Raw genomic sequence first — 25,957 nt, 5'->3', positions numbered from 1 at the left:
CAAAGCCGTTGCCGAGAGGTCGAGTACTGTTCAACCAGGGTTTCCAAACCAGCCGGCCGACAGTCGGTTGAAAATCAGGACTGTTCACATGGCCAACTTTAGAACGATTTTGCCTCTCGAGCTTATGAGCACTTTCTGGCCGATAAAATGGGTTGAAAATCGTCCATATGAAAAGTACCCGGCAAAACCTACCTCTTTTTCTATGGGTAGCGACGCGGAGGGGCGGCCACTTTACCTTCCCGCCCACATCCGGGTATGGGGAAGCCGTTGGTGTCTAGGGGACATGGCACATCCAAACCGGGGATACCCTGAGGGACACAAGGCAAGCATGCAAACAACCCACATAAAGGAAACCAGACAAAAAAAGGGCAAACAAGTCATCCGGCGTACACTAGTATAGGAAACACCAGAAATCTGTCTGGCAGACACTGCATGGTCGTTGTACTGTTGTCATGTTGGGTACATGCTGCAATTCAGTGATTGTTACATTGGTTATGCAGTGCTGGGTGCGGTTATATAGGGTGATTATAAACAAACCAAACACATGCGGATGCACATCAGTGGCCAGTAAACGAAGATATAGCATGAACACTAGGAAGGAAACATGCGTACACAAATATTCTTCGAAGCTTTCTGCGGACACTCTGACTGCGGTTTCAGAGTCGCCCAGAGGAGGAATGTGCACATCCACCACAAAAATTACTTATTTATGTCCTTTTCGTCAACCGTAAACTATTTACGTCTCAAAAGTTTCCTAAAAAAAAAAGCCCTATGCTTGGAGAAGACTTGGGAAAGGTAGCAGAATGCATCTCCATCAGAAACTTGCACCTTCTGGTTATCCACCATTACGTTAGTTCAGGCTGCCATGGCCTCGACCAATTCTCGATAATCACGGTTGTTTATATACATTCTGCGTTTTGGCAGACATTTACTCCAGCAGGTACAAACAAACAAACAAACAAACAAACAAACAAACAAACACACAAACAAACACACAAACAAACAAGAAATTCCTCTGATAGGAAAAACACCCCCGTTGGTCAAAGGGAAATAACCATTCTCACTGCCACCAACTGAGAAGGTTATTTCCCTTTGACCAACGGGGGTGTCCGTCTATAAGTCGTTGTATAATTTTAATCCACCAATAACTCCCTAACCGTGTGTTTGACTGGTCCCAATTTTTCTAAGGACCGTCTCAGGAACTGATGTATAGAACCTGTTCACCAAGTTTGGTGACGATCGGTCCGTTCATTCTTGAGATCTACTTGCGAACACAAACACCGCCACAAACACACAAACACATCGAGTGAAACCTATACACACCCCTATACCGGGGGTGTAAAAACCCCGTGATTCACACGAAAAGACAATACCAGCCCCAAATGCTTTGTACATTCCCAACATGCTTTGTTAACCGTTCTCTCGACACATGCATCGATCGTTGCAGGGATTGAGGTCCGATCATACTTGACCAACCTCAAACTCTTCACCCTTGGAACATACACTCAATACTGGTTTGGAGGCCGAGAGGAGGGAAGGGGTAGAAACTGGGCTTTTGGTTGAGGTCTCAAGACATATCAGTCGTCAGCCGTGTCAGTATCATGCAGGCAACGGAATAAAAAAAAAGGTAATAGGCCAGGCCAACACAGGAAAGGGACGCTTGTAGCAGGTAAGCAACCAAAACCAGCAAGCCAGCGAGCAAGCAAGCAAACGTTACCTTGTCAGGGAGGACCCAGCCACAGCCGGGGAGGGGCAGGCCATCGGGCCCTAAGGGACAGGGAGCGTCCAGCCCAGGACTGCCCTGTGGTGACAGCAAGGCAACCAGCACGCAAGCGTTACAGTAAGCGGTTACACGGACACTCCCTAGTATATAATCAGTCAGAGATTCTGAGCCTTGCAAAATATCCACCCGTCTACGGCGACTGGTCTAGTAGGTCTCAGAAACTCAGAGTGCTATAAATAAAGTTCTACAACTTCTTTAAGGTACGATTCCATTTTGTACGAAAACGTCAATGTTCGGAGACAAAATCTAAGTTATTCGACATGGAATTCAAAAGGGAAATGCGTGATTCTAAATATTAAATTCTAAAGTTGTAGGAAGAAAAAAACCCGAAGCGATAAATTTTAAGAAGAAAGAAAACGATAGGAGCCATTTCAGTCGTTTCCACAGAAATGTACACACAAATCTCATCGATCAGCTTAAGACAGTTTTTTTTTAGAGGACGGGGGAGTGCTTGATGCGTTGTGGAGACTTTGAGCCAATTTTGAAAATAAGAAGATGTTGCGCCCATTTTGCTCGATATTCTGGTGGACGTTTTTATTGTCACACAAATGGAATCGTAGCTTCAATTAAAACTCTGATTAACTCCGAGTGAGAGAGTTTCAACATAAAATAAAATGCTGAGTAAAAAAAAGGCAAACAAAATAAAACACACAGACTATACTGATATTTTCTGAGCATGTACCATCGTTGGGGTAAGCAGGCTGTAAAACAAAGTAGAAGTGCTGATTTGACAACTTCCAAGATTGTAGCAACGTAAGAGAAGGCAGCAACAGAATGAGCAAATAAGGTCGAAGAAATCCGACACTGCCCGTATCTCCAAATTCGAGCTAAAATCACTTCAAATAGACTTCATAAGCGTTGAAGAGATGACAGTTAGCGGCTGTTACGGCCATCCTGACCTCAGGTCAAAATGAGTTCGGCTCAAGTTCTATCCCTGACAGGATGCCTTGGTTTTCTTTCTGTGGGTAAGAAATCGATTTTTTTTTAACATATTTAGATCTTTTCGTAATGTGTTATGGATATAAGCAGATTCGCGATCGTCGATAATGAATTTTCATGGTGTTGTGTAATTTTTAAATTACAAAGGAACTGATATGTAAGACAGTTTCAAGCGAGCTATTTTCCGCGGCGATATTTACTGTGCAAACAACTCTAAATATGGCAAAAGTGACACGTGATAATCAACCGTTTGGTTTCCGCGCTCGCTGGAGCAGACGATTTTTTGACAGTGATGCAACCATATATTACGGTCTCCTTCCGGCAGCAGTCCCAAAATTTCGACTTGTTTTGACCTTAGAACGATGTCTTTATCATAACTGTGAAGAACAGAACGGAGATCACTGTCGAAGTCGGCCAATCTGCAATCATTTTCGTCTTGCGAACACTGCTCGTGAACAACATATGGGAGATAACTCTGTATTCTTGTTTTGATAGATTCGCGTAGGACTTTAGCGTCCGGTCAGAGAGATAACTGGCGATAGCCGTTGAGCGATGATATCAGAATGCTGTTACGGCATGCATTATCACAGGTTGTGTGCATAATACGTACTGCAGTAGGCGATACGACTACTACTAAGCATTTTCTAAGTGTTAAGGCAAGCGTGATCATTAGACTCAGCATTATATATATATATATATATGTACATCAAAGCTCTTAAACATAATCTGCTATATAGTCCTAACATGCAGTTTATTCTAGCAATGATACACAGAAAAGTGTGTTCGCTAACAGGAGGAACTAGTGTACAACCAATAGAGGCAGAGTATGTACTACTGCTAACTATAACGAGACGTTAAATTATACATATCCGAGTGTTTTACCAACCATAGCAAACATTAAGACAACAACAATTGTTGTTGACGCGTCAGTAGATTTGCAGTCAAACCACTTTGCAAGTGGTCGGTTTGAAATGACAGTTCAATCTTTTTGGAGTATGAATATTGAAATTCAAGACAGTCAAGCAGCAGTAATATGTTTAAAAACACGTTTCCCTCTTTTCTGCCATCCTCTCACCCTCCCTTCATATGGCGAACATACCCACGTACCCCCGAGAAAAAAGTTGCTAAGAAGTATAACACATTTTTATCGATTCATTTTCCCCCTGTTACTTTCGTTTGTTAATATTTTTCACGGATTTCGCTGCTCCCTGAAACAGTACCTGCTATTCAGACTTGGTCGTGTGACAGACGTTTACTTCCACACGAGATTACGTTGATTGTCTAACGAAGCCGTCAGGCTGAGTTAGACATCAGCTAATCGAGTGTGGAAGAAAACTCTGTCACACGACCAAGTCGGAAATAGAGAATACTACATGGCTTGCTGTGTCGTACCAGATTTACACGAGTTGTTTTTTAAAATATTGAACTGCGAGCGAAAGCGAGCTGTTCACTATTTGAAAAAGCAACGAGTGTAAATCTGGTACGACACAGCAAGCCATGTAGTATTCTGTTTATCCTACATACTGTACTTACCTGTATTTTACTGAAAATGTCTTGCAGACGAGGCAGCTAAATTGAAGACGCTTGTTTTGGAACCTCGATCTCTTCTAAAGCCTCGTGCAATCTATTACGTCAAAGCAAAGAAACGTCACTCTGAAAGTGTGGCGTGACGTGTTAGTTCTAAAGATTCATCGAGGGTAATTAGCGAGTGCAATTTTTGTTTCTATAATGACGTTTGTCTCGGTGACTTTGGCATCATAAGCAGTGGAAAAACAGGTCCCTGCCAGACTTGCTTGACATGACCTCATTTACATGATATACACACGTGTGATTTGAACGATTCTTATCTCACGGGTGTCTCTCTCACGTATGTAGGATAATAGCATTTATGTCTCACAGCTTCAACAGAGGAGAGAACAAACACGTTTTGCGTACTCAAGCTTGACAAACCTAAACACAGGAGCAGCCATTGTCGAGAGATCTACTTTTTGACGGAAGTGAACAACTATGAATGACGTCTCAGTATATGTGAATGACGTCACAGTCATCGTCACAGTCTGTATCTTTTGAAGCATCGCATTCTTCATGACGTCTTTCTGTGTCTGCATCCGCGAAATGTTTGTTCTTTCCGGGATCTTTGTCATCTATGTTCAGAACTCTGTCCTTCTAGTTTCAGACAAACAGGCCTCCTGAGCGAGCCACTTTCCAAGGGCAGCTAAATTCGCGTATGGAAACAGTACTGTCGTCCGGGATGACGTTTTCAGTATTCTCAGCGTTGAAGAATTTGTAAAGAGAAGAAACGATAACAGCAGGAGAAATACAAGTCGTGTGTGCATTTTGGGGCTTTTGGAGGGACGATTTCGAGTTTGAATCCGTTCTTGCACATGCTCCAAAGCGTGTAACATACAATCTTGCACACGTTTGCTTTAGTAGTGGCAAAGAAGGAAAGCGTGTGACATTATTATATATCAAACGTTCGTCCGTCATGGTTTGAAAACTGCATATGTACACATGCAAGAAAATGATGACTGGTGTTCTAGCATTCATGCACTGGGAACCACTCAAAACTACCCCAGCAAGCAACCCGTGTACTATTAATCTTGAATTGGTATCCCACAGAAGAACATCAAACAAAGCAAAAGCCAGAGTACTGATCAGCGTACTGAGGAGCAGAAACTGGATGATGAGGAGGAGGTCGAGGAGGACGAGAAGGAAGAGGAGGAAGAGGAGGAAGAGGAGGAGGAAGAGTGAAAGAAGGAGAAGAGAAGTACAGAACTGGCAAAGCGACGAGCAATTTTGTAGAACTGCAAATATTTGCAGCTTTATTCCGTCTAAAGCAACAACAACAAAAGAAGAAAAACAAAGAACAAACGAAAGAAAAGAAAGAATGAAAAGAAATCCAAATTATGTTTTATCTAAACTCCGAGGTCATTGTTTGAACTCAATAAAGTGTGGATGGGAAGCAGAGAGACAGGCGTGGGGGTGGGGGGGGGGGGGGGGGGGGGGATAAGGAGGGGGAGGATTTGGTGGAAATGGTTGTTCAGCTAGATATTGGACAAGGACTGTGAGAAGGACGACTGAGGGAGACAAACAGAGATAGTAAACTGACCTGATCTCCCTTGGAGCCTTTGTGACCTCGCTTTCCACGTCTTCCTCTCTTGCCCTGGTAAAAATAAAATATCAAATTAGAACATCAACAAGATAGTGTTACGGTCAAAGAATAATAATAAAAAAATAAAAAAATAAACGGTTATCAAAGTAAGAAATGACCATGAAATAACCAAAAGTGCGATGCAGTCGTAAACAACAACAAACCACGGTCTTCACGTCAACCCCTTCCTCCTTTTGTGTGTGTGTGTGTGTGTGCGTGCGTGCGTGTGTGTGTATGTGTGTGTGTGTGTTTATGCGTGCGTGCGTGCGTGCGTGAATGCGAGAGAGAGAGAGAGAGAGAGAGAGAGAGAGAGAGAGAGAGAGAGAGAGAGAGAGAGAGAGAGAGAGAGAGAGAGAGATCTTAGTCACATATTTCCAGCTGACATCAAGGGCAAACAAAGCAAACAAATCAAGAAATAAATAAATCAAAGTAAGTGAACCGAATGCCACTTGAGACGTTGATCCCATATCTAATTAATGATTAGGCACAACAACAAAAAATAGTCTGTTTACGGTAACCCGACCGACCCTATTTTTTTCGCGCGACCCTAGACTTTTTTTGGCATTTGGGGAAAAAATAAAAAATAAAAAAAAATCCCGACCTACCGACCCTATTTTTTTGGCCTATGTTACCGTAAACAGACTTTTTTTGTTGTTGGCCTTAGTACACTGAAACGCTACATACATGTATTTCATTTTTATATTTTTGAGCACGAGGACAGTTGTTTGTGGCAGGAGGCTTCGGCTGTCAAAACGGCAGTTGTTCAATAAGTGACCATACAACGTGTGTCCTACAATTTACACTGAGGAGGATTGGGGGGAGGGGGAGAGGTGGCTTTGGCTGACAAAAAGGCAGTTGTCCAATAATTACATAAACAACGTGTGTCCTACAAATTACAGGGGGGGGGGGGGGGGGGGGGCGCTTTGGCTGTCAAAGAGTCAGTGGTTCAACAAGTCCCCGCACAATGTCCTGGAATTAGAGACAACAGTTAAGCCTCGACCAGACTTGGACGCCGTTTTACGGTATATGCGCCGCAGGCCGTTTTGTGCGTCGCGCGGGATTTGCCGAGTGGCCACACATCGACGATTTTTTTCACAACGCGGTATCAGTGGAGCGGGTCACCTGACAAGAAGGTTCAGTTGCATTCGACTGCCGCGCCGCGAGCGGCTGACGTCATCGCTCTGGTTTGCTCTGATTGGTCAAATTTCCGTCGTTCTATGTCTGTGTCATAGAAATTAGAACACGCGCTATTTTTCTGCAAATAACGCTTCGCGATCATAGCACGCTGCGGCGCGTCCAACGGGGCCGTTTTGAGCATAAGTCAAATGTGGACAGGGTCGGCTGGGAGTGTCTGGACGGGCCTTTAGAGCTTAACTCTCATTGCACGCAATCCTAACCCACACACAGGGCCGGGCCAAGTTCGTTTGAGGGGGGGGGGGGGGGTTCCAACTAAAGGCAGGGGTCCAAAGTCCACATTTTTGTTCTCTGAGAGGCACATTGGATGGCCAGGGGGGGGGGGGGGGGTTCGGAACCCCAGGAACCCCCCCCCCCCCAGATCCGGCCCTGCACACAGCATGCCTGCCGCGTTGGCCTCGATAGCTACCCTCACCCTATAGGACCTACTTTACAATGCCCTATGGTCAAGGAGGGGTGAAGCCTGACAAGCCAGGGGTCACTGGACACTGGCCGAAACGGTAAACAAAGAAAGGTAGCAGACGACGCAATAGCAAGTTGTGAACAATAACTAAGTTCAACTTTGCCTGTTCACATTCTCCCCCGCTTAAAGTTATGGTCTCCATAAATTGTACATCTCCAACTGACCTAGGCAGCTCAACTCTTGAGTAACCTTACCCCTGGTGCGTTTTCATTACGATAGTGAAAGGTGAAGCGTTGGGGATGCTTGGGTGGGTAGGGGCGGGGGAGAGGGAGAGAGAGGGAAAGGGAGAGAGAGAGAGAGAGAGAGAGAGAGAGAGAGAGAGGGAGAGAGAGGGGGAGAGAGAGAGAGAGAGACTGAGAGGGAGAGGGAGAGGGAGAGAGAGGGAGAGAGAGGGAAAGGGAGAGAGAGAGAGAGGGGGGGAGGGAGGGAGGGAGGGAGGGAGAGAGCAGGTGTGTTACTGATGCATTTTTAGAAAACCCTTTGCAATGACACTCTTATAATATTCAAGCATAGTCTGGCACCAGAAACTGCCAAGAAACTTCAACAAACATTTCACAAAACAGAATATCGGTTGGTTTCTGTTAATGCTGCCAAATGTTGATTTACTGTGAAACACAATCATCAAACGACGAAGAAGAAGGAGAAGGAGAAGAAGAAGCAAGAATAAGCAAGAAGAAGGAGAAGAAGTGAAAGATGTGTCTATCACTTCCTTCCCAAACACAAAGTCACAAGAATTGTGATCTGTTTTTTCATTCCTTCTGTCTTTTTATCTCTGGTAAGTGCGCATATGTCACACCACACACATTTCACACAGCTGCTGCTACATCACATATACCCCCCACAAAAACAACAAAACATCAATCACTTTCACGTTATGAAGCACTGTTGAAAAGGCCATTCCTTGTTACGTCCTTTATACCCGCACACTGTATGCTTCATGAAATCACTGTAATATTACAAATATATGCGTGGTAACTGTGTTGAAATGTCATCAAAAAAACAAAAGGGAAAAAAGGCAAATGTTGTACCCAAGCTGTTATTTGTGGATAAAGCAGGGCGCAGTATTTGTGCTTAATTTACTCATCATGCAATCATGACGTTCACAGTGGGACACGCTTCAAGTCAATTGAACGAGGTATCAGTGGAATTACCACCCTGTTATGGAAGCGTCACAGCCCAGTTACAGTTGGCAAGGCATGCATTTTTTCAATTTTCTATTTCTTTCTGAACATTTTTTTATTTTTTATTTTAATTTTATTTTATCTCAGTTGCATGCTTCAACCTTTTTTTTGGGGCCCTTTTTTTGTTTTTTTGGCGGGGAGCATCTTTCTTCATTGATATTTTTTTTCTTCTTTTTTTCTGCTTTTTATATGAATGTTTCTACTTTAAATATACCTATATCATTAACACTACTAACTCTAAATGCATTTTAAACAACTTTTCTATTTAACAATTCCCTCTCAAAAATGCATACAGTATCCAGAGGGGAACCATATCTATAAATACCAACACACATTTTGGCTATCACAATCAAATAATTCACATAACTTATTAGTGCCTTGGAACCTTGTGAATTTTCAAATACGCCCAAAAAAACTTCCTTGCTGGCTGTTGTTGTTATTGTTGTTGTGTATACCCGCGCTTAATCTCGGGGGAACTAAGGTGCAGAGAAGGTGACTATTTCACCCAAATGTGAACATTATATACGTGTTTAAAAAAGTCGCATATTTTCATCATAGATTGAATTTATTTTTAAATTTAGAAGAATGATCAACCAATGTCGAAAAAAACGGAATTTTTCTTCTGTTCGTCTCGAAAGTAATATTCTATAAGAAGACAGCCTTGGCGCCGTTTTCATGAAAATATGGAGTTTTCCCCCTGAAGGTAGCAATACCAAAGACCTACAGATTGGAAGTATCAATTTATTTTCGTGGAGTAGAATAGACTCCACATAATAGCACAGGCATCAAAAATAGGCTTACATGTTTCTTCTTTTGCATAAGTCACTAGCGTAACAATGCTTGCACTTGAATAGTGTCCTTGGCAATGAACTTGCCTCTTGCCTGCATCATGCATCGCAACAGTGATCAAGGTCACACACACCGTGCAATACCATAAGCTGGCTAACATTTGATCTCTCAGTATCTCATCACTGACGCACATACCAAGGCCACACGCACGTAATGATTCTCTTACACATGCACCAACAGATTCGCTGATACAGAGAGAGAGAGAGAGAGAGAGAGAGAGAGAGAGAGAGAGAGAGAGAGAGAGAGAGAGAGAGAGAGAGAGAGAGAGAGAGAGAGAGAGAGAGAGAGAGAGAAAGGGAGAGAGAGAGAGAGAGGGAGAGAGAGGGAAAGGGAGAGAGAGAGAGAGAGGGAGGGAGGGAGGGAGGGAGGGAGGGAGGGAGGGAGGGAGGGAGGGAGAGAGCAGGGGTGTTACTGATGTATTTTTTTTTAGAAAACCCTTTGCAATGACACTCTTATAATATTCAAGCATAGTCTGGCACCAGAAACTGCCAAGAAACTTCAACAAACATTTCGCAAAACAGAATATCGGTTGGTTTCTGTTAATGCTGCCAAATGTTGATTTACTGTGAAACACAATCATCACTGAAACGAAGAAGAAGGAGAAGAAGAAGTGAAAGATGTGTCTATCACTTCCTTCCCAAACACAAAGTCACAAGAATTGTGATCTGTCTTTTCATTCCGTCTGTCTTTTTATCTCTGGTAAGTGCGCATATGTCACACCACACACATTTCACACAGCTGCTGCTACATCACATATACCCCCCACAAAAACACACAAAAACAACAAAACAACAAAACATCAATCACTTTCACGTTATGAAGCACTGTTGAAAAGGCCATTCCTTGTTACGTCCTTTATACCCGCACACTGTATGCTTCATGAAATCACTGTAAAATTACAAATATATGCGAGGTAACTGTGTTGAAATGTCATCAAAAAAACAAAAGGGAAAAAAGGCAAATGTTGTACCCAAGCTGTTATTTGTGGATAAAGCAGGGCGCAGTATTTGTGGTTAATTTACCCATCATGCAATCATGACGTTCACAGTGGGACACGCTTCAAGTCAATTGAACGAGGTATCAGTGGAATTACCACCCTGTTATGGAAGCGTCACAGCCCAGTTACAGTTGGCAAGGCATGCATTTTTTAATTTTCTATTTCTTTCTGAACATTTTTTTAATTTTTTTTTTAAAATCTCAGTTGCATGCTTCAACGGTTTTTTTTTCCGTTTTTTTTTTGGCGGGGAGCATCTTTCTTTATTGATCTTTTTTTTCTTCTTTTTTTCTGCTTTTAATATTAATGTTTCTACTTTAAATATACCTATATCATTAACACTATTAACTCTAAATGTATTTTAAACAACTTTTTTATTTAACAATTCCCTCTCAAAAATGCATACAATATCCAGAGGGGAACCATATCTATAAATACCAACACACATTTTGGCTATCACAATAAAAAAATTCACATAACTTATTAGTGCCTTGGAACTTTGTGAATTTTCAAATACGCCCAAACAAACTTCCTTGCTGGCTGTTGTTGTTATTGTTGTTGTGTATACCCGCGCTTAATCTCGGGGGAACTAAGGTGCAGAGAAGGTGACTATTTCACCCAAATGTGAACATTATATACGTGTTTAAAAAAGTCGCATATTTTCATCATAGATTGAATTTATTTTTAAATTTGGAAGAACTAGCAGTTAAGCCCGGCTTCGCCCGGGAGTAAGCGGAGCCCTGTAGCAATTTAAGACGCTCGCTATCCCATTATCATTAGCTTTACCTCCTTTGTTTGGATACAAAAAAAGAGTTATCTCCCTTACCTTCTAGAAATTTCCTGAACTGTCCAGTTAATTTTTCATTCTTCATTTCTTCCCCTCATAGGAGCAATAGCGAGTCTCTAATATCACTGGCATGATGTGCTTGCTACAGGTGAACAGTAGGCACTGAACTGGTCTTGCACCATATAGGCTGTATTCAATAAATGGGAGGTCCATAATCTGAGAAAGGAAACAATGAATCAAGAAACTAAAACCCAGGTGCACATCTGCGGCACCTAGGGAGTGTACGTGCACACTATCTTGTTCCTGCCTCTTGCCATCTCAGAGGTATGGCGACCACAGACAAAAAAGAGTTGTCTCCCTTACCTTCTAGAAATTTCCGGAACTGTCCAGTTAATTTTTCATTCTTCATTTCTTCCCCTCATAGGAGCAATAGCGAGTCTCTAATATCACTGGCATGATGTGCTTGCTACAGGTGAACAGTAGGCACTGAACTGGTCTTGCACCATATAGGCTGTATTCAATAAATGGGAGGTCCATAATCTGAGAAAGGAAACAATGAATCAAGAAACTAAAACCCAGGTGCACATCTGCGGCACCTAGGGAGTGTACGTGCACACTATCTTGTTCCTGCCTCTTGCCATCTCAGAGGTATGGCGACCACAGACAAAAAAGAGTTGTCTCCCTTACCTTCTAGAAATTTCCGGAACTGTCCAGTTAATTTTTCATTCTTCATTTCTTCCCCTCATAGCTATAGCAAGTCTCTAATATCACTGGCATGATGTGCTTGCTACAGGTGAACAGTTATCTCCCTTACCTTCTAGAAATTTCCGGAACTGTCCAGTTAATTTTTCATTCTTCATTTCTTCCCCTCATAGGAGCAATAGCAAGTCTCTAATATCACTGGCATGATGTGCTTGCTACAGGTGAACAGTAGGCACTGAACTGGTCTTGCACCATATAGGCTGTATTCAATAAATGGGAGGTCCATAATCTGAGAAAGGAAATACAATGAATCAAGAAACTAAAACCCAGGTGCACATCTGCGGCACCTAGGGAGTGTACGTGCACACTATCTTGTTCCTGCCTCTTGCCATCTCAGAGGTATGGCGACCACAGACAGACACACACACAGACAGACACTCTCTTTTATTTATATGTATCATTTCTTCCCCTCATAGGAGCAATAGCAAGTCTCTAATATCACTGGCATGATGTGCTTGCTACAGGTGAACAGTAGGCACTGAACTGGTCTTGCACCATATAGGCTGTATTCAATAAATGGGAGGTCCATAATCTGAGAAAGGAAACAATGAATCAAGAAACTAAAACCCAGGTGCACATCTGCGGCACCTAGGGAGTGTACGTGCACACTATCTTGTTCCTGCCTCTTGCCATCTCAGAGGTATGGCGACCACAGACAGACACACACACAGACAGACACTCTCTTTTATTTATATGTATAGATGTATAGATGTATAGATGATCAACCAATGTCGAAAAAAACGGAATTTTTCTTCTGTTCGTCTCGAAAGTAATATTCTATAAGAAGACAGCCTTGGCGCCGTTTTCATGAAAATATGGAGTTTTCCCCCTGAAGGTAGCAATACCAAAGACCTACAGATTGGAAGTATCAATTTATTTTCGTGGAGTAGAATAGACTCCACACAATAGCACAGGCATCAAAAATAGGCTTACATGTTTCTTCTTTTGCATAAGTCACTAGCGTAACAATGCTTGCACTTGAATAGTGTCCTTGGCAATGAACTTTCCTCTTGCCCGCATCATGCATCGCAACAGTGATCAAGGTCACACACACCGTGCAATACCATAAGCTGGCTAACATTTGATCTCTCAGTATCTCATCACTGACGCACATACCAAGGCCACACAAACGTAATGAATCTCTTACACATGCACCAACAGATTCACTGATACAGAGAAAGAGTAAGAGAGAGAGAGAGAGAGAGAGAGAGAGAGAGAGAGAGAGAGAGAGAGAGAGAGAGAGAGAGAGAGAGAGAGAGAGAGAGAGAGAGAGAGAGAGAGAGAGAGAGAGAGAGAGAGAGAGAGAGAGAGAGAGAGAGAGAGAGAGACGGACGCTTTGACACTTTATTGTCAGTAGCTAATAAAAGCCTTATAGACAAGGTAAAACAACAATTTCTGCATCATTCATAAAAGGGGTAAAAGGACGAATGAACAAAACATTAAAAACAACAAAAACATAGCAAACTAGTTTATGAGTACGAACAAACAAACACACCGACTATTTTTGGGAAAAGTCCAATGGGCGATTGTATCACCGCACGTCGACTGCATGTAATAGTCGTTAACTACTTCTAGTTAATGCACTTCTGTTGATGTTGATAACTAACACGACTGATTTTATTTTTTATGGACTTTCGGTAATCTATAGATTAAGCCGCTGATAGCTCTCTCTCTATCTCAGTGTGTGTGTGTGTGTGTGTGTGAGTGTGTGTGTGTGTGTGTGTGTGTGTGTCTATGTGTGTGTGTGCGCCATATCCTTTCGACACCGACATATTTATCAGCTTCCACTTATCTGAGTAAATCAAGCAATGTATGTCTAAGAGTGTGTGTGTGTGTGTGTGCGTGTGTGTGTGTGTGTGTGTGTGTGTGTGTGTGTGTGTGTGTGTGTGTGTGTGTGTGTGTGTGAGAGAGAGAGAGAGAGAGAGAGAGAGAGAGAGAGAGAGAGAGAGAGAGAGAGAGAGAGAGAGAGAGAGAGAGAGAGAGAGAGAGAGAGAGAGATTCGTATGTATGTAAACAATCATTTAACGCGAGGATTGACAAACGCGCCATATCCTTGCGACACAGACAGCTTCGATTTATCTGGGTAAATCATGCACCAGATCGAACATTCATTTCGCAAACACATCCCAGTGTGTAACGCAATGCTGGTATACTGAATCATCTGAGGAATGAGCACATACGTCATAAGAAGACTCATTAGCATTCATTAGAAATGAAGAAGGTAGTGTTATAAAAACGACTTGTTAGAAAATCGATCGTAGCAGTTTTAAAAGAGCTTGGACCCCAAAAAGAACCGTTATCGTTAAACTAAGAAAACACAAGGTTTAAGAAACAACACATTTTCGGAAGTAGAAGGAAGATGATAATGAAAATTATATATAAAACAAGTCGCGTAAGGCGAAAATACAATATTTAGTCAAGTAGCTGTCGAACTCACAGAATGAAACTGAACGCAATGCCATTTTTCAGCAAGACCGTATACTCGTAGCATCGTCAGTCCACCGCTCATGGCAAAGGCAGTGAAATTGACAAGAAGAGCGGGGTAGTAGTTGCGCTAAGAAGGATAGCACGCTTTTCTGTACCTCTCTTTGTTTTAACTTTCTGAGCGTGTTTTTAATCCAAACATATCATATCTATATGTTTTTGGAATCAGGAACCGACAAGGAATAAGATGAAAGTGTTTTTAAATTGATTTCGACAATTTAATTTTGATAATAATTTTTATATATTTAATTTTCAGAGCTTGTTTTTAATCCAAATATAACATATTTATATGTTTTTGGAATCAGCAAATGATGGAGAATAAGATCAACGTAAATTTGGATCGTTTTATAAATTTTTTTTTTTTTTTTACAATTTTCCGATTTTTAATGACCAAAGTCATTAATTAATTTTTAAGCCACCAAGCTGAAATGCAATACCGAAGTCCGGGCTTCGTCGAAGATTACTTGACCAAAATTTGAACCAATTTGGTTGAAAAATGAGGGCGTGACAGTGCCGCCTCAACTTTCACGAAAAGCCGGATATGACGTCATCAAAGACATTTATCAAAAAAATGAAAAAAACGTTCGGGGATTTCATACCCAGGAACTCTCATGTCAAATTTCATAAAGATCGGTCCAGTAGTTTAGTCTGAATCGCTCTACACACACACACACACAGACACACAGACACACACACACACGCACATACACCACGACCCTCGTTTCGATTCCCCCTCGATGTTAAAATATTTAGTCAAAACTTGACTAAATATAAAAAAATGGGATCAATCGGTATTGTTAACTTCAGGAGGGGTGTTAGGGGTTTGGGCTGGGTGAGGGGGACAGGGAAGGAGGAAAGAAAAGAGGAGGAGGAGGAGGATTCAAGCTTTACCTCTGCGCCCGGAGGACCTTGCATTCCTGTCAATCCCTATTCATACACAGAGCGAAACGTTTTGGGATGGCAAAATGTAATGTAAACACAAGAGATAGGCAAGACTTGCAAAGACGTGTAAACATTTTGTGAGAACGAGTTCGTTGCTCAGCAAAACTTAGCGGTGACGAAATGGTCTTGAAAAGGGGAGGAACTTACATTCTGGATTGTCGATCAAGACATAAGAAATTCCATGTACAGTTAGCTCATAATGAAGAAAGCTAATTTGATTTACCGCAAAGACAACGAACTCGGGTCATGAAAGGTCAGTCCGACGACTGGCCCATCCAGGGACACCATCTTTCTGCTCGCAAACGTATTCAATTTTAAGCATAATTTTTTTTCATATGTAGTTTTTATCAGACTTGTTTTTAATTTGAGGACACCCAAATTGTAAGAACTCATTTAGCTAGTTATTCAGTATTTTTTCGCTCATGACAGAGAGCGCAATCAGAACTTTTTGTTGACACCGTCTGAGTGATTTATGTTCATGTTTGTAATTATGTAACGCTTTGGCAAATAATTCGAATTAAATGATCATGTTGAGAGATGAATTTCCTCCACTACCGTCTTTACCTGGTTGTAAAATATGCATTTTTACGATTTTTGTAGCATGTCAAAGTGACACGTTCGCCTGCAATCACGTCTCGCTTGACCCCTACCCTGTATAACACAGTTTATGAAAAGGTAAAAAAAAGAAAACGATTAAATAATATGCACTACGTACAGCAGACCTGTTTACCCCCCCAAATGAAAATCAGGAATGCAGCTGGTACTTTTCCGTAATATGAGGCATCTTTGAGTAATCTTTTTATCAACCATAAACCAGCTCGAAAACGATTAAACGACACGTTTATTCGCGCGCTACCATGCAAAACAAGTACAAAATTGATAACCATGTTTAACAGTATTGTACTACACACACAGAAGCTCGATGACACACACACACAAACACACGACACCTGATATATAATATGCAAGTTAGCTAAGACAAGTTTACTTTATCTAAACAAAAAAACACCACAGTATTCAGGGGCGGAGCAAGAGAGCTAGAGGGGGGGGTACAACCTGGGGTCCAGGGGTTGGGGGGTCTGGCTGAAGAGTTTTAGCTATTTAATTAACAATTTGTAGCTTATCCTTGATTTTAAACATGATAAATTGGTGTCAGCAGCCACTCATTATTTCTTTTAAAGTTAGTATTAAATAATGGCAATTTATCTTCATTGATATCTGCTCCCGACAACAACAACAATTTCACAGACAGAAAATGTCTTTAGTTTTTTTCCCAGACTGAATTTTTGTTTTGTTTTTTTGCTTTTTTGACAGCAAGGGGGGGTGGAGGGGTCCGGAACCCCTGTAACATCCCCCCACCCCCACCCCTTGGACTATTTACAGTCACTTGAAGATGCATGTGAACAAAACCACCTTACATTCTGTCACATCAGACATCCTGCATTAAAACCAGTCATAATAACTCACTCCAGAAGCTACCTTTAATTTTAGAGGACCGATTCGTTTATTTCATTTAAACATTTTGTTGAAAGTTTTTCGATTCAAAGAACTGTGATCTTTGCTATATTGGAGAAATATTAATGGAGATCAGTTTTAGGCTCAGAAAGACTTGAATTTCGGCAACAGCCAAGTAACTGATGAGCGCGACCATAGACTCTGGTGCGACTGACCGTAGTGAGAGATCGGTTCGCAGGTCTGAGAGATTCTGTGGAAGTAGAGACCTAGGTCAAATAAACTCGATGCGAAGCAGGCTCATGTTTTGCCAAACATAATTTCGTGTTTTTGTTTGTTTCCATGTTCATTTGTGTACAGCATTTTGTTAAAACTAATGCTGCGTCTAACCTCGGGACACGTGCCGCGACGTGACTCGTAACTGACTAGCTTTGTTGTTGCACTGATCTCAAGTTGATCACCAAAATAAATGTGGTTCGCTCTTCTTAAACTTCACCAGACACCGCCACTTGACTTAATAGTTTTGCCGATATTTCTGTACAACTTTCGCTTTTTTGGTTGGCATTTCGTCCCCACAGGAGATCGGCCCTATATCACCCTTCGGACCAATGTCGATCTCAAATCCGCGGAATCCGACAAATACTTTGCTGTGCACATGCGCAGAAAAGGCTGTTTCGGCCAGCCTTGAAATCACAGTCCTGGTGACTACCACAATTTCGACTTCGAATTTTCACGCACGAAAAAGGTTCTCTCGACCGGAATTTCCGGAATTTTTGGTAGTATTCCGTAATACCGGAATTTAGACCCCAAATCCGTAATAATTCCGGACAATCCGGGAGGGTAAACAGGTCTGGTACAGCCAGTAACATATCCTCCACGAATCTGTCTTCCTTTTTGATGTACCTTATCTGGTTCATATGTTACGACAATTTGAAAATGACGGAAAATCACTTGCAACAACAGTGTGCGCGAATGAGTTGCGTTTCTTTCGCCAGGTACTGTGCAGATGCCAGCAACTAAAGGGAGAAAACTGAGGACAGCTTGAGACTTACCGGTTTTCCTCTGTCGCCCTTAGATCCCCTCTCGCCCTTATCACACTTGCACGGTCCGTCTAGAGTGGCCACTGGTCCCGAGGGGCCTGGGGGTCCCTGTGGCAATAGCAATATTGTGTCACGAAACTGGATATGGTCAGCCTTTAAAAGTGTTCGTCGGTTCGAACACATATACCTACGCAGAGATGCATACGCAGGCATGCATACACGTAAAGACAGACAGACAAACAGCCAGCCAGACACTGACAGACACACGAACGCACCCCCCACACACACACACATACACACACACTCACATATCACGGACACACACATCCAGACACACAGACACACAAAGAGACACCAACAGACACACCCACACACCCACACACGCTATTACCGACAGACACATAAACACTCCTCAAGTCACACACACACACACACACACACACCAACGCAGCAAGATTGTAGACTCAATAACACATAGAAACATTAAATTACTGATCTACAGACACATGAATAATATCATTTGATTATAGTCTTCCAAAGTTCTTCCAATCATACTTAATACGTCAACAGAAATATATTAAACAGATTGGATGACTCCTACCTTGCAAATAAAAGTATATGTTTTCATTCCAATTAAAGATCCTACTGCAGTTATCCAATTAACTGTTAACGTTAACACTTTCTGAAGCTTCTGTATTAATCGATGCGATTTTGCATGTACCTTCTCCAAGCAGTTCCAGAATATAATTGAAACTTTGACATATATATGTATAATGCTTCTTAAACGTTAGACGTGATCTTAAAAATACCGTCCTTCCCATGTAAAGTATCATGTAAACCACCAAAGATCCGGCAGGGCTTTTACATTGGGTAAAACCATCCCTCCGCTTGGACATATACCGAAAATCAACACCATGACTGCTTTATGTAACGAGTTGGTATTTTTTTTTTGAACAAATGCATTTCTTAGTGGCTTTTGCAAGAGTATTTCATTTAAAAGATTCTCACTGTGGACAGAGGGCGGGGATGTAGCTCAGTCGGTAGCGCGCTGGATTTGTATCCAGTTGGCCGCTGTCAGCGTGAGTTCGTCCCCACGTTCGGCGAGAGATTTATTTCTCAGAGTCAACTTTGTGTGCAGACTCTCCTCGGTGTCCGAACACCCCCCGTGTGTACACGCAAGCACAAGACCAAGTGCGCACGAAAAAGATCCTGTAATCTTTCTTTATTTGGTGTTTAACGTCGTTTTCAACCACGAAGGTTATATCGCGACGAGATCCTGTAATCCATGTCAGAGTTCGGTGGGTTATAGAAACACGAAAATACCCAGCATGCTTCCTCCGAAAACGGCGTATGGCTGCCTAAATGGCGGGGTTAAAAAACGGTCATACACGTAAAATTCCACTCGTGCAAAAAAAAACCAACCACGAGTGTACGTGGGAGTTTCAGCCCACGAACGCAGAAGAAGAAGAAGAAGAAGAAGAAACTGTGGACAGAGACGATCCCTTGCTGGTGTCAGTGGTGATTTTGGGTATGTCTCCAAATAAGGAAGGGATGATCTTATCTCATTGAAACGCCCGGCCAGATAAGAGATGGTCAGTCGAAGTGTTTACACTTTAAATATACAGTCCTTCTCAGACATGTAAAACAACCATGTAAACCATCCCCGATCCGCCCAGGCTTTTACACGGGTAAAAACCACATGTCAACTTGGACACATATCAAAAATCAACAGTCTGGCTGCTTCCTGCGCAGAGTGAGTATTTTTTTTGCCGATTTAATTAAAATGTGGCCATCTCTCACGAAATAAATCCAACAATAAAATTCCCCACACAACACAAGAAGCAGAAAGGCTGTAGATTTTTTGTAAGTTTGTGCACGTGGAAATGTTCGCGTGTTCCAGGTAAAACGGATCGATCGTGATTTACACAATGGTCAACATGGAATGGAGGGTACCTCTAACAGAATGGAAAACGTAACACTAGAATTGCATTAATTGAGAATTTACTTGTATTACAATATATATATCATGTGAACAATATTAGTGTTTCTTTCAATTATTTTCAAACGCATCTGCATAAGTGAATATTACATAAAAGCAAACAGCACTAACTAAAAAAGTTATGTTATAAAAACCAAGTAGAAATGGAGAAACAAAAAGAAACACCAGAGGCGCCCATAGTTCGGGCAAGCATTTGTGATGAAGGCAAACACAAAAACACTAAAGAAAAAGAAAAAAAACATATGCCAATAGAAAAATGTATTCATTTTATATTAAGCCATTGAAGTATTCACAGAAGCAGGCGAATCTTACTTTTTCAAACTCTTTCCAAACCCCAAACCCGATTCATATTCACAAGACATCTGATCTATGTTAAACATGACATACATAAAAGAAAACAAGATAAAATAAAACTGAAGGAAACACCCTTAAACTTTATCACTATTCTACTGAATGTCAGGTAACATAAAATTAACACAAAACATAATATATAGCTGAAAAGTCATCATTATTGTAAGTGATTCACGATTTTGCAAGACTGTCTTCTACGTGCTAGAAATTCTTTTTACACGCAAAGGAATCGATGTAAAAAACCCGTTTGTTTAAGAAGAACTACGTTCTTGAAAAAGCTATTCTTGAAATGTGGTATGCACACAAGACAGTCTTGCAAACGGAAAACAAAAACAAAACCCAAGTGCACAGATTATTCATCAAAGTTAATTAGTCAGTATAAAACATTAGAAACACACAACTGGAAGAAAAGAAGCCTTGGGTGCAGTAATTGAACAAAACCATGCTGTAAGAAAAAAACAAAGACACAAAAATCAACACATCAAAATAAACATTGAGCTTGTTAGAGCCACCACACACGTACACACACATTCACTGAAAAAGACACTGAATGTTTTCAAGTATTCGTCATTTTTCGTATGAAAGAGAAAACTAATAAATAGAAAATACATCTGAAAATAAAAGATCGAGAGGGGGTGGGCGCAAGGGAGAGGGGAGTAGAAAAACAGGTAGAGAGATCGAACGGGCTAATGGGGATGGATTGCGTGTCGGAGGACGCTTTGTCAGGTAGAAACCTGAGAACATCATTCTTGAAAGTTTGGAGCAGAAAAGACGCAATAAAAATGGGTGTTGCTTCGTGGAAAGGAATGCAGACTCTAATCTAGCGCTTTACTCATTCTGTGCTGTTGAACACACCCAGAGCGAAGGACGTTTTGAAAGGTAGACGTGGAATATACAGTTGAATGTACCAACAAAAGAAAAGGTGAGGTATATATTCATGACAGTGAACAGTGTCCGCATTGTGCGTGGTTATACTTTGCTGCCTGCAATGAAACTTATGCATAAGATTGGCGAAGTGCACCAAAGGCATACAGTGTGATAAGAGTTTGTTCGTTCATATTCAGTCAGAAAACAGTTCTGTGGAGCTTGCTCGTTGAAACATTTTCTGAAAGAATAGTAGTGACCATTCTTAGCATCCGCCATTCACGGTCCACCTTCTACATTAACTCCAATAATATCGGACAGCATTGTTTTACCAAACTGCTTTAACATCGTTTAAATTATCATTTGCCAACACAGCAGTGTATATAAAAAGATCTCTCATCTGTTATTATGTTTTTAATATTAAACAGTAGTACTATGCATAACTCAATTAATAAGAAAAGACATCAAAACGCTGAGTCACTAATGCTATACTAAAAATTGGTTATAAAAATGAACAGTCTCTGGGACTTAAACTGAAGAAAAGAATGCAAGGTAAACCAAAACAGAAAGAAAAGTCTAGTCGGCGTCTCTATCTTTAAACTTCCATGCGTCTTTAATCATTGCACGAGAAAGCTATCTCAAGGCAGATGTGTGTTACAAAACTGTAAAAATGAAGAAGAAAATTAAGAAAAACAGAATAAAACGTTACAGAACTTCGAGTACAGATCGTCTCGTGACTTGCATGCACATGAGCAATGAAGAGCTAAGAGGGGAGACTACCTAGCTGGCATGCAGTGCTGACGAAGGGGAGATTGCAAGGGACGTAACCCATGACTCACCGAAGGACCATCATTGCCCTTAACGCCCTTTTGCCCATCCGGACCTTGGGGGCCGATCGAACCCTACACATGGCGGGGAAAATGTAAGATGATCGCACAAAAGATAAGATAAATAAAGGCAGCAAAAAGGACATCAAACCAGAACAAGATCCGTGTTAGCTGGAGCAGAAAATTAAGTCCAGCGCATTAAAAAAATTTTTTTTTTTTTAATGGCGGACGAGTCTTCAGGTAGAGAAAAAAAAATTGAGGTGGAAAGGGTTGGATTACAAGAACACCATGGCACAACAAACCGACTGGAAAAGTTACAGTCATTTTAATGAAAGTAACTAAAAATGACCTACTCATATGTTGAGGCTACGTTAAATGTGTCCAGAAACATGTTGACTAGAGAACCAAAGTATGCAACGAGCGTTTCAAATTTGGAAGAGGCTGCTAGAAATGATTCCGTGAAGTTCATAACTTACTACTAAATTTAGAAAGAAAGGAGTACTAATGTGACTATAGAGGCTAAAAAGAAGGCGGGGGTGAATGGTTCTCTTTCTAATGGAAGGCAGAGGGGGGAGAGGGGGACTCTACACAAGACAAAAGTGAAAAGCACCGAGCATTGAAAACAAAGTTTCCAACTTTTAAGGACACATTCCAGACTTACGCATGAAAACCTAAATGGCACACTCTGTCTTGGCCTGTGTCGTCTTTGAGAGATAATGAGGGACGTCATTGACCATAACGCCAAAGATGACGAACCACTGATTTTTTCATTCACAATGCTTTACACTCGTACAACACAAACACTAACAGCACTGGACAAGAACACACGCACCCTGAAACCGTAACTGCCATTTAGGTGTAAACCTGCCAGATGTACCTGATTTCTTGGCAGCGACAGAACGACTTTTTTGTGTTAAATTTGCTTTAAAGTATCTACAATTTCCAGGCAGTCTTACATTTTAAACGCAAGTTGCAAAAACAAAATTCTTCGACAGAAGGTTCAGAGAGAAACCACCCCAAAACCCTGAATATCTGCTCCAAGCTAACGTCAAGCATACATTCGACAACTTTTTGAAATCAGACCGATCCACTATGCTTATGCTGCAGGAAATGTTGAATTCAAGGCCACCAGACCTATACATAATGTTGCCAAAGGAAGATACCCCCTGCTGTACAGTTTCAAGGTACGTGTGGTTCAAACGTATTTGTCACTAGCATCTGTCATTGTCAAAACTTCACTTGTTTCCACGGCCACCACAACAGTGAGAGTTGCACACGGTACAAAACGAGTGCAAAGGGAGACAACCTCTCCTTGTAGGGGAGAAAACCTGGAGAAGAAAGAAGGGGAGGTCATGCATAGTAAAAATGACACTTACTGGTAAACCAATGGAGCCGGCAATGCCCCTATCACCTTTTGTTCCCTGGTAGAAACAATGGAATGAGGTCAAATAAAGCACATGAAAAATGTTAGAAAGGTCAACAACAACAACAACAACACCACCAACAACAGCAACAACAACAACATATTTCCAAAATGGAAGTTGAGAAAATAATGAGTTGACAAAATGTCCGGTAACTTCAGGAAATTTGTTTTTACTCTCAAGTGTAATCTTTTCTGCAAATTATTATTGTTGAACACGCCTACAAATGGACAGCCTATTTGTTCATGCACTAAAAGACTTCTACACTTTCTAAAAAGTAGGTAAAAATGAAACAGCTCGTACGTGTTATTGCCTAAATACTCTCGTATTCTTTTTTTTAAAGTTGAACATATGGTTCTCAATTTTGTCCCACTTATCATGTAATAATGAAACTGATAATGAAATGAAACAAATTCACGTTTGACGCTGTATCCGTTCTCAGCAGAGCAGAAACAACCGCAATGTTTCTTACTTTATTCAAAAACCACTCTAAAGGAAGCAATGATAATCTGACTTACAATATCCCCTTTAATGCCTTCGGGTCCACGGTCACCCTGCAAACATCAGTCACAATCACTGCATGGTCTGTGGTATGTTTACATGATAAAGTCATCAGAAATCAGCTTACTTCTTTTTTTTCTCAACAGAGAACCATACGGTACTAAATTTCTATGACTTTACTTCATCATGTTAAGTCACTTGGTTCATGTCTTAAGCAGTGACCAAAGCAACGAATAATTACAATGATACAATCAAACTTTCCTGTCTTTTGTATTTGTTTTCTTTCCTCCCTCTCTCTCTCTCTCTCTCTCTCTCTCTCTCTCTCTCTCTCTCTCTCTCTCTCTCTCTCTCTCTCTCTCTCTCTCTCTCTTTTTCATTCATTCATTCATTCATTCATTCTTTCTTTCTTTCTTTCCTTCTCATAGTTTTCTTGTTTTTGCTTGCTTTTGTAACTAAAGATCAGGGCTGGGGGTAATCTCATGCAGTTAGGCTTGGCACCATGCAAAGTCGAAGATAAATGTTAGCGTTAGACTGTTGAAGACAACCACAGTACCTTAATACCAGGAGGTCCTTGTATTCCCATTGGTCCCTGAGAAATGAATGACGACACTGTCACAATGTATTCAAACTCCAGATCTAGCATAATACTCCGTAGGAGAAATGCATTAAACCTTTCGATATTTGATCATACCGATCGCAGGCACAACCATCGTAACAAAAGGAACTAAAACCAAATCAATTTTAAAATAAAGAAAGTAATACCGTCACAATGAGGTAAAAAAGAAAACGAGAAAGCGAGAGAGCGAGCGAGCGAGCGAGAGAGAGAGAGAGAGAGAGAGAGAGAGAGAGAGAGAGAGAGAATAAAAGATACGAGAGATATAGAGCGAGAGATAGAGAGAGAGAGAGAGACAAAGAGAGAGAGAGAGAGAGAGAGAGAGAGAGAGAGAGAGAGATAATACAAGATACGAGAGAGAGAGAGAGAGAGAGAGAGAGAGAGAAGAGAGAGAGAGAGAGAGAGAGAGAGAGAGAGAGAGAGAGAGAGAGAGAGAGAGAGAGAGAGAGAGAGAGAGAGAGAGATCCATTCACATCATATTCACAACCACGATGTGTTGACCAACAAGGAAGCTCTGATATCAAGAAAGAAGCAACATCTATCTAACACAAGTCTACACATGTTTGACCTTTAAACTATCCCCCCCACCCCAACCTCTCCCGGCGCATCCCCCCCCCCCCCCCCGTCCCTAATCCAGTTCACTCTAGCAACTAACTCACCGCAGGTCCTGATGGACCAGGGGGTCCCGGAAGCTGAAAAACACCAAATGGACCACGTGACCAGTCTCGCAACCAATCAAAATACACAAAGTGCCAGCATCAAAATCAGCAATCAAACGATTCAGGTATTAAATTCGCTTAAGATCAAGTTTTGTTTCGTTCTTTCGTGTTTTCCTTTCTTTCTCACTTCCTTTGTAGTTCTCAATGCATGCAGGTGATCCTTACTCATGTACGGGGAACTAGATGTCCGCCGACCTCTCCAAGAACTGATGCTTAAACACTTTCTCCCTCATCGAAAAGAAAAATCGATCATCTTCTACCTCGGAATCGATATCGGCTCAAAGTCTTAAAAGCTAAATGTAAAGTTTATACCTACATGCACTCTTGTTGATTTTACAGTTACGATTTAAGCAGAACAGAAAAAGGTGAGAGGGAAACAGAAAACAAAGAAGTCCTCTTACCCCTTCACCACTGCCGCCTCCTCCCTCTACCACGCCTGGTTCTCCCTAGCAACACACAGAACAAAACAGCAAGCATTAGTTTCCAACACATGCAACTTCACTCACAAGAAGCGGTTTCCCCTCAACCCCATGTATAGTCCCCAAGGATATCAGAGACGCTAGTAGTGTACTTTCCACCCACCCAGCACACATAAAAAGAAAAAGAAGAAGAGGGAGAAGAAGAAGGAGAGGTTAGATGAG

The 25,957-nt window shown here is 41.5% G+C and overlaps 1 protein-coding gene across 1 annotated transcript in view; it reads right to left on the bottom strand.

Annotated features, from left to right (window-relative positions):
* LOC138959194 (collagen alpha chain CG42342-like) overlaps positions 1-25,957 on the bottom strand; it is a 147,884-nt gene that overhangs the window by 9,219 nt on the left and 112,708 nt on the right. The window contains exons 12-20 of the mRNA XM_070330595.1: positions 25,718-25,762; positions 25,257-25,289; positions 24,538-24,573; positions 24,002-24,037; positions 23,439-23,483; positions 22,075-22,137; positions 18,034-18,129; positions 5,832-5,885; positions 193-308 (exon numbers count right to left, since the gene is read on the bottom strand). Of these exons, the coding sequence (XP_070186696.1) occupies positions 201-308; positions 5,832-5,885; positions 18,034-18,129; positions 22,075-22,137; positions 23,439-23,483; positions 24,002-24,037; positions 24,538-24,573; positions 25,257-25,289; positions 25,718-25,762 (516 nt within the window). The 3' untranslated portion in view covers positions 193-200. The remainder of the gene's footprint in view (positions 1-192; positions 309-5,831; positions 5,886-18,033; positions 18,130-22,074; positions 22,138-23,438; positions 23,484-24,001; positions 24,038-24,537; positions 24,574-25,256; positions 25,290-25,717; positions 25,763-25,957) is intronic.

This window comes from Littorina saxatilis, linkage group LG2 (assembly GCF_037325665.1).
Source record: "Littorina saxatilis isolate snail1 linkage group LG2, US_GU_Lsax_2.0, whole genome shotgun sequence".
Classification (NCBI taxonomy): domain Eukaryota; kingdom Metazoa; phylum Mollusca; class Gastropoda; order Littorinimorpha; family Littorinidae; genus Littorina; species Littorina saxatilis.
Note: the sequence above shows the minus strand (reverse complement) of the source record. Positions and strands in the feature narration are given on the sequence as shown.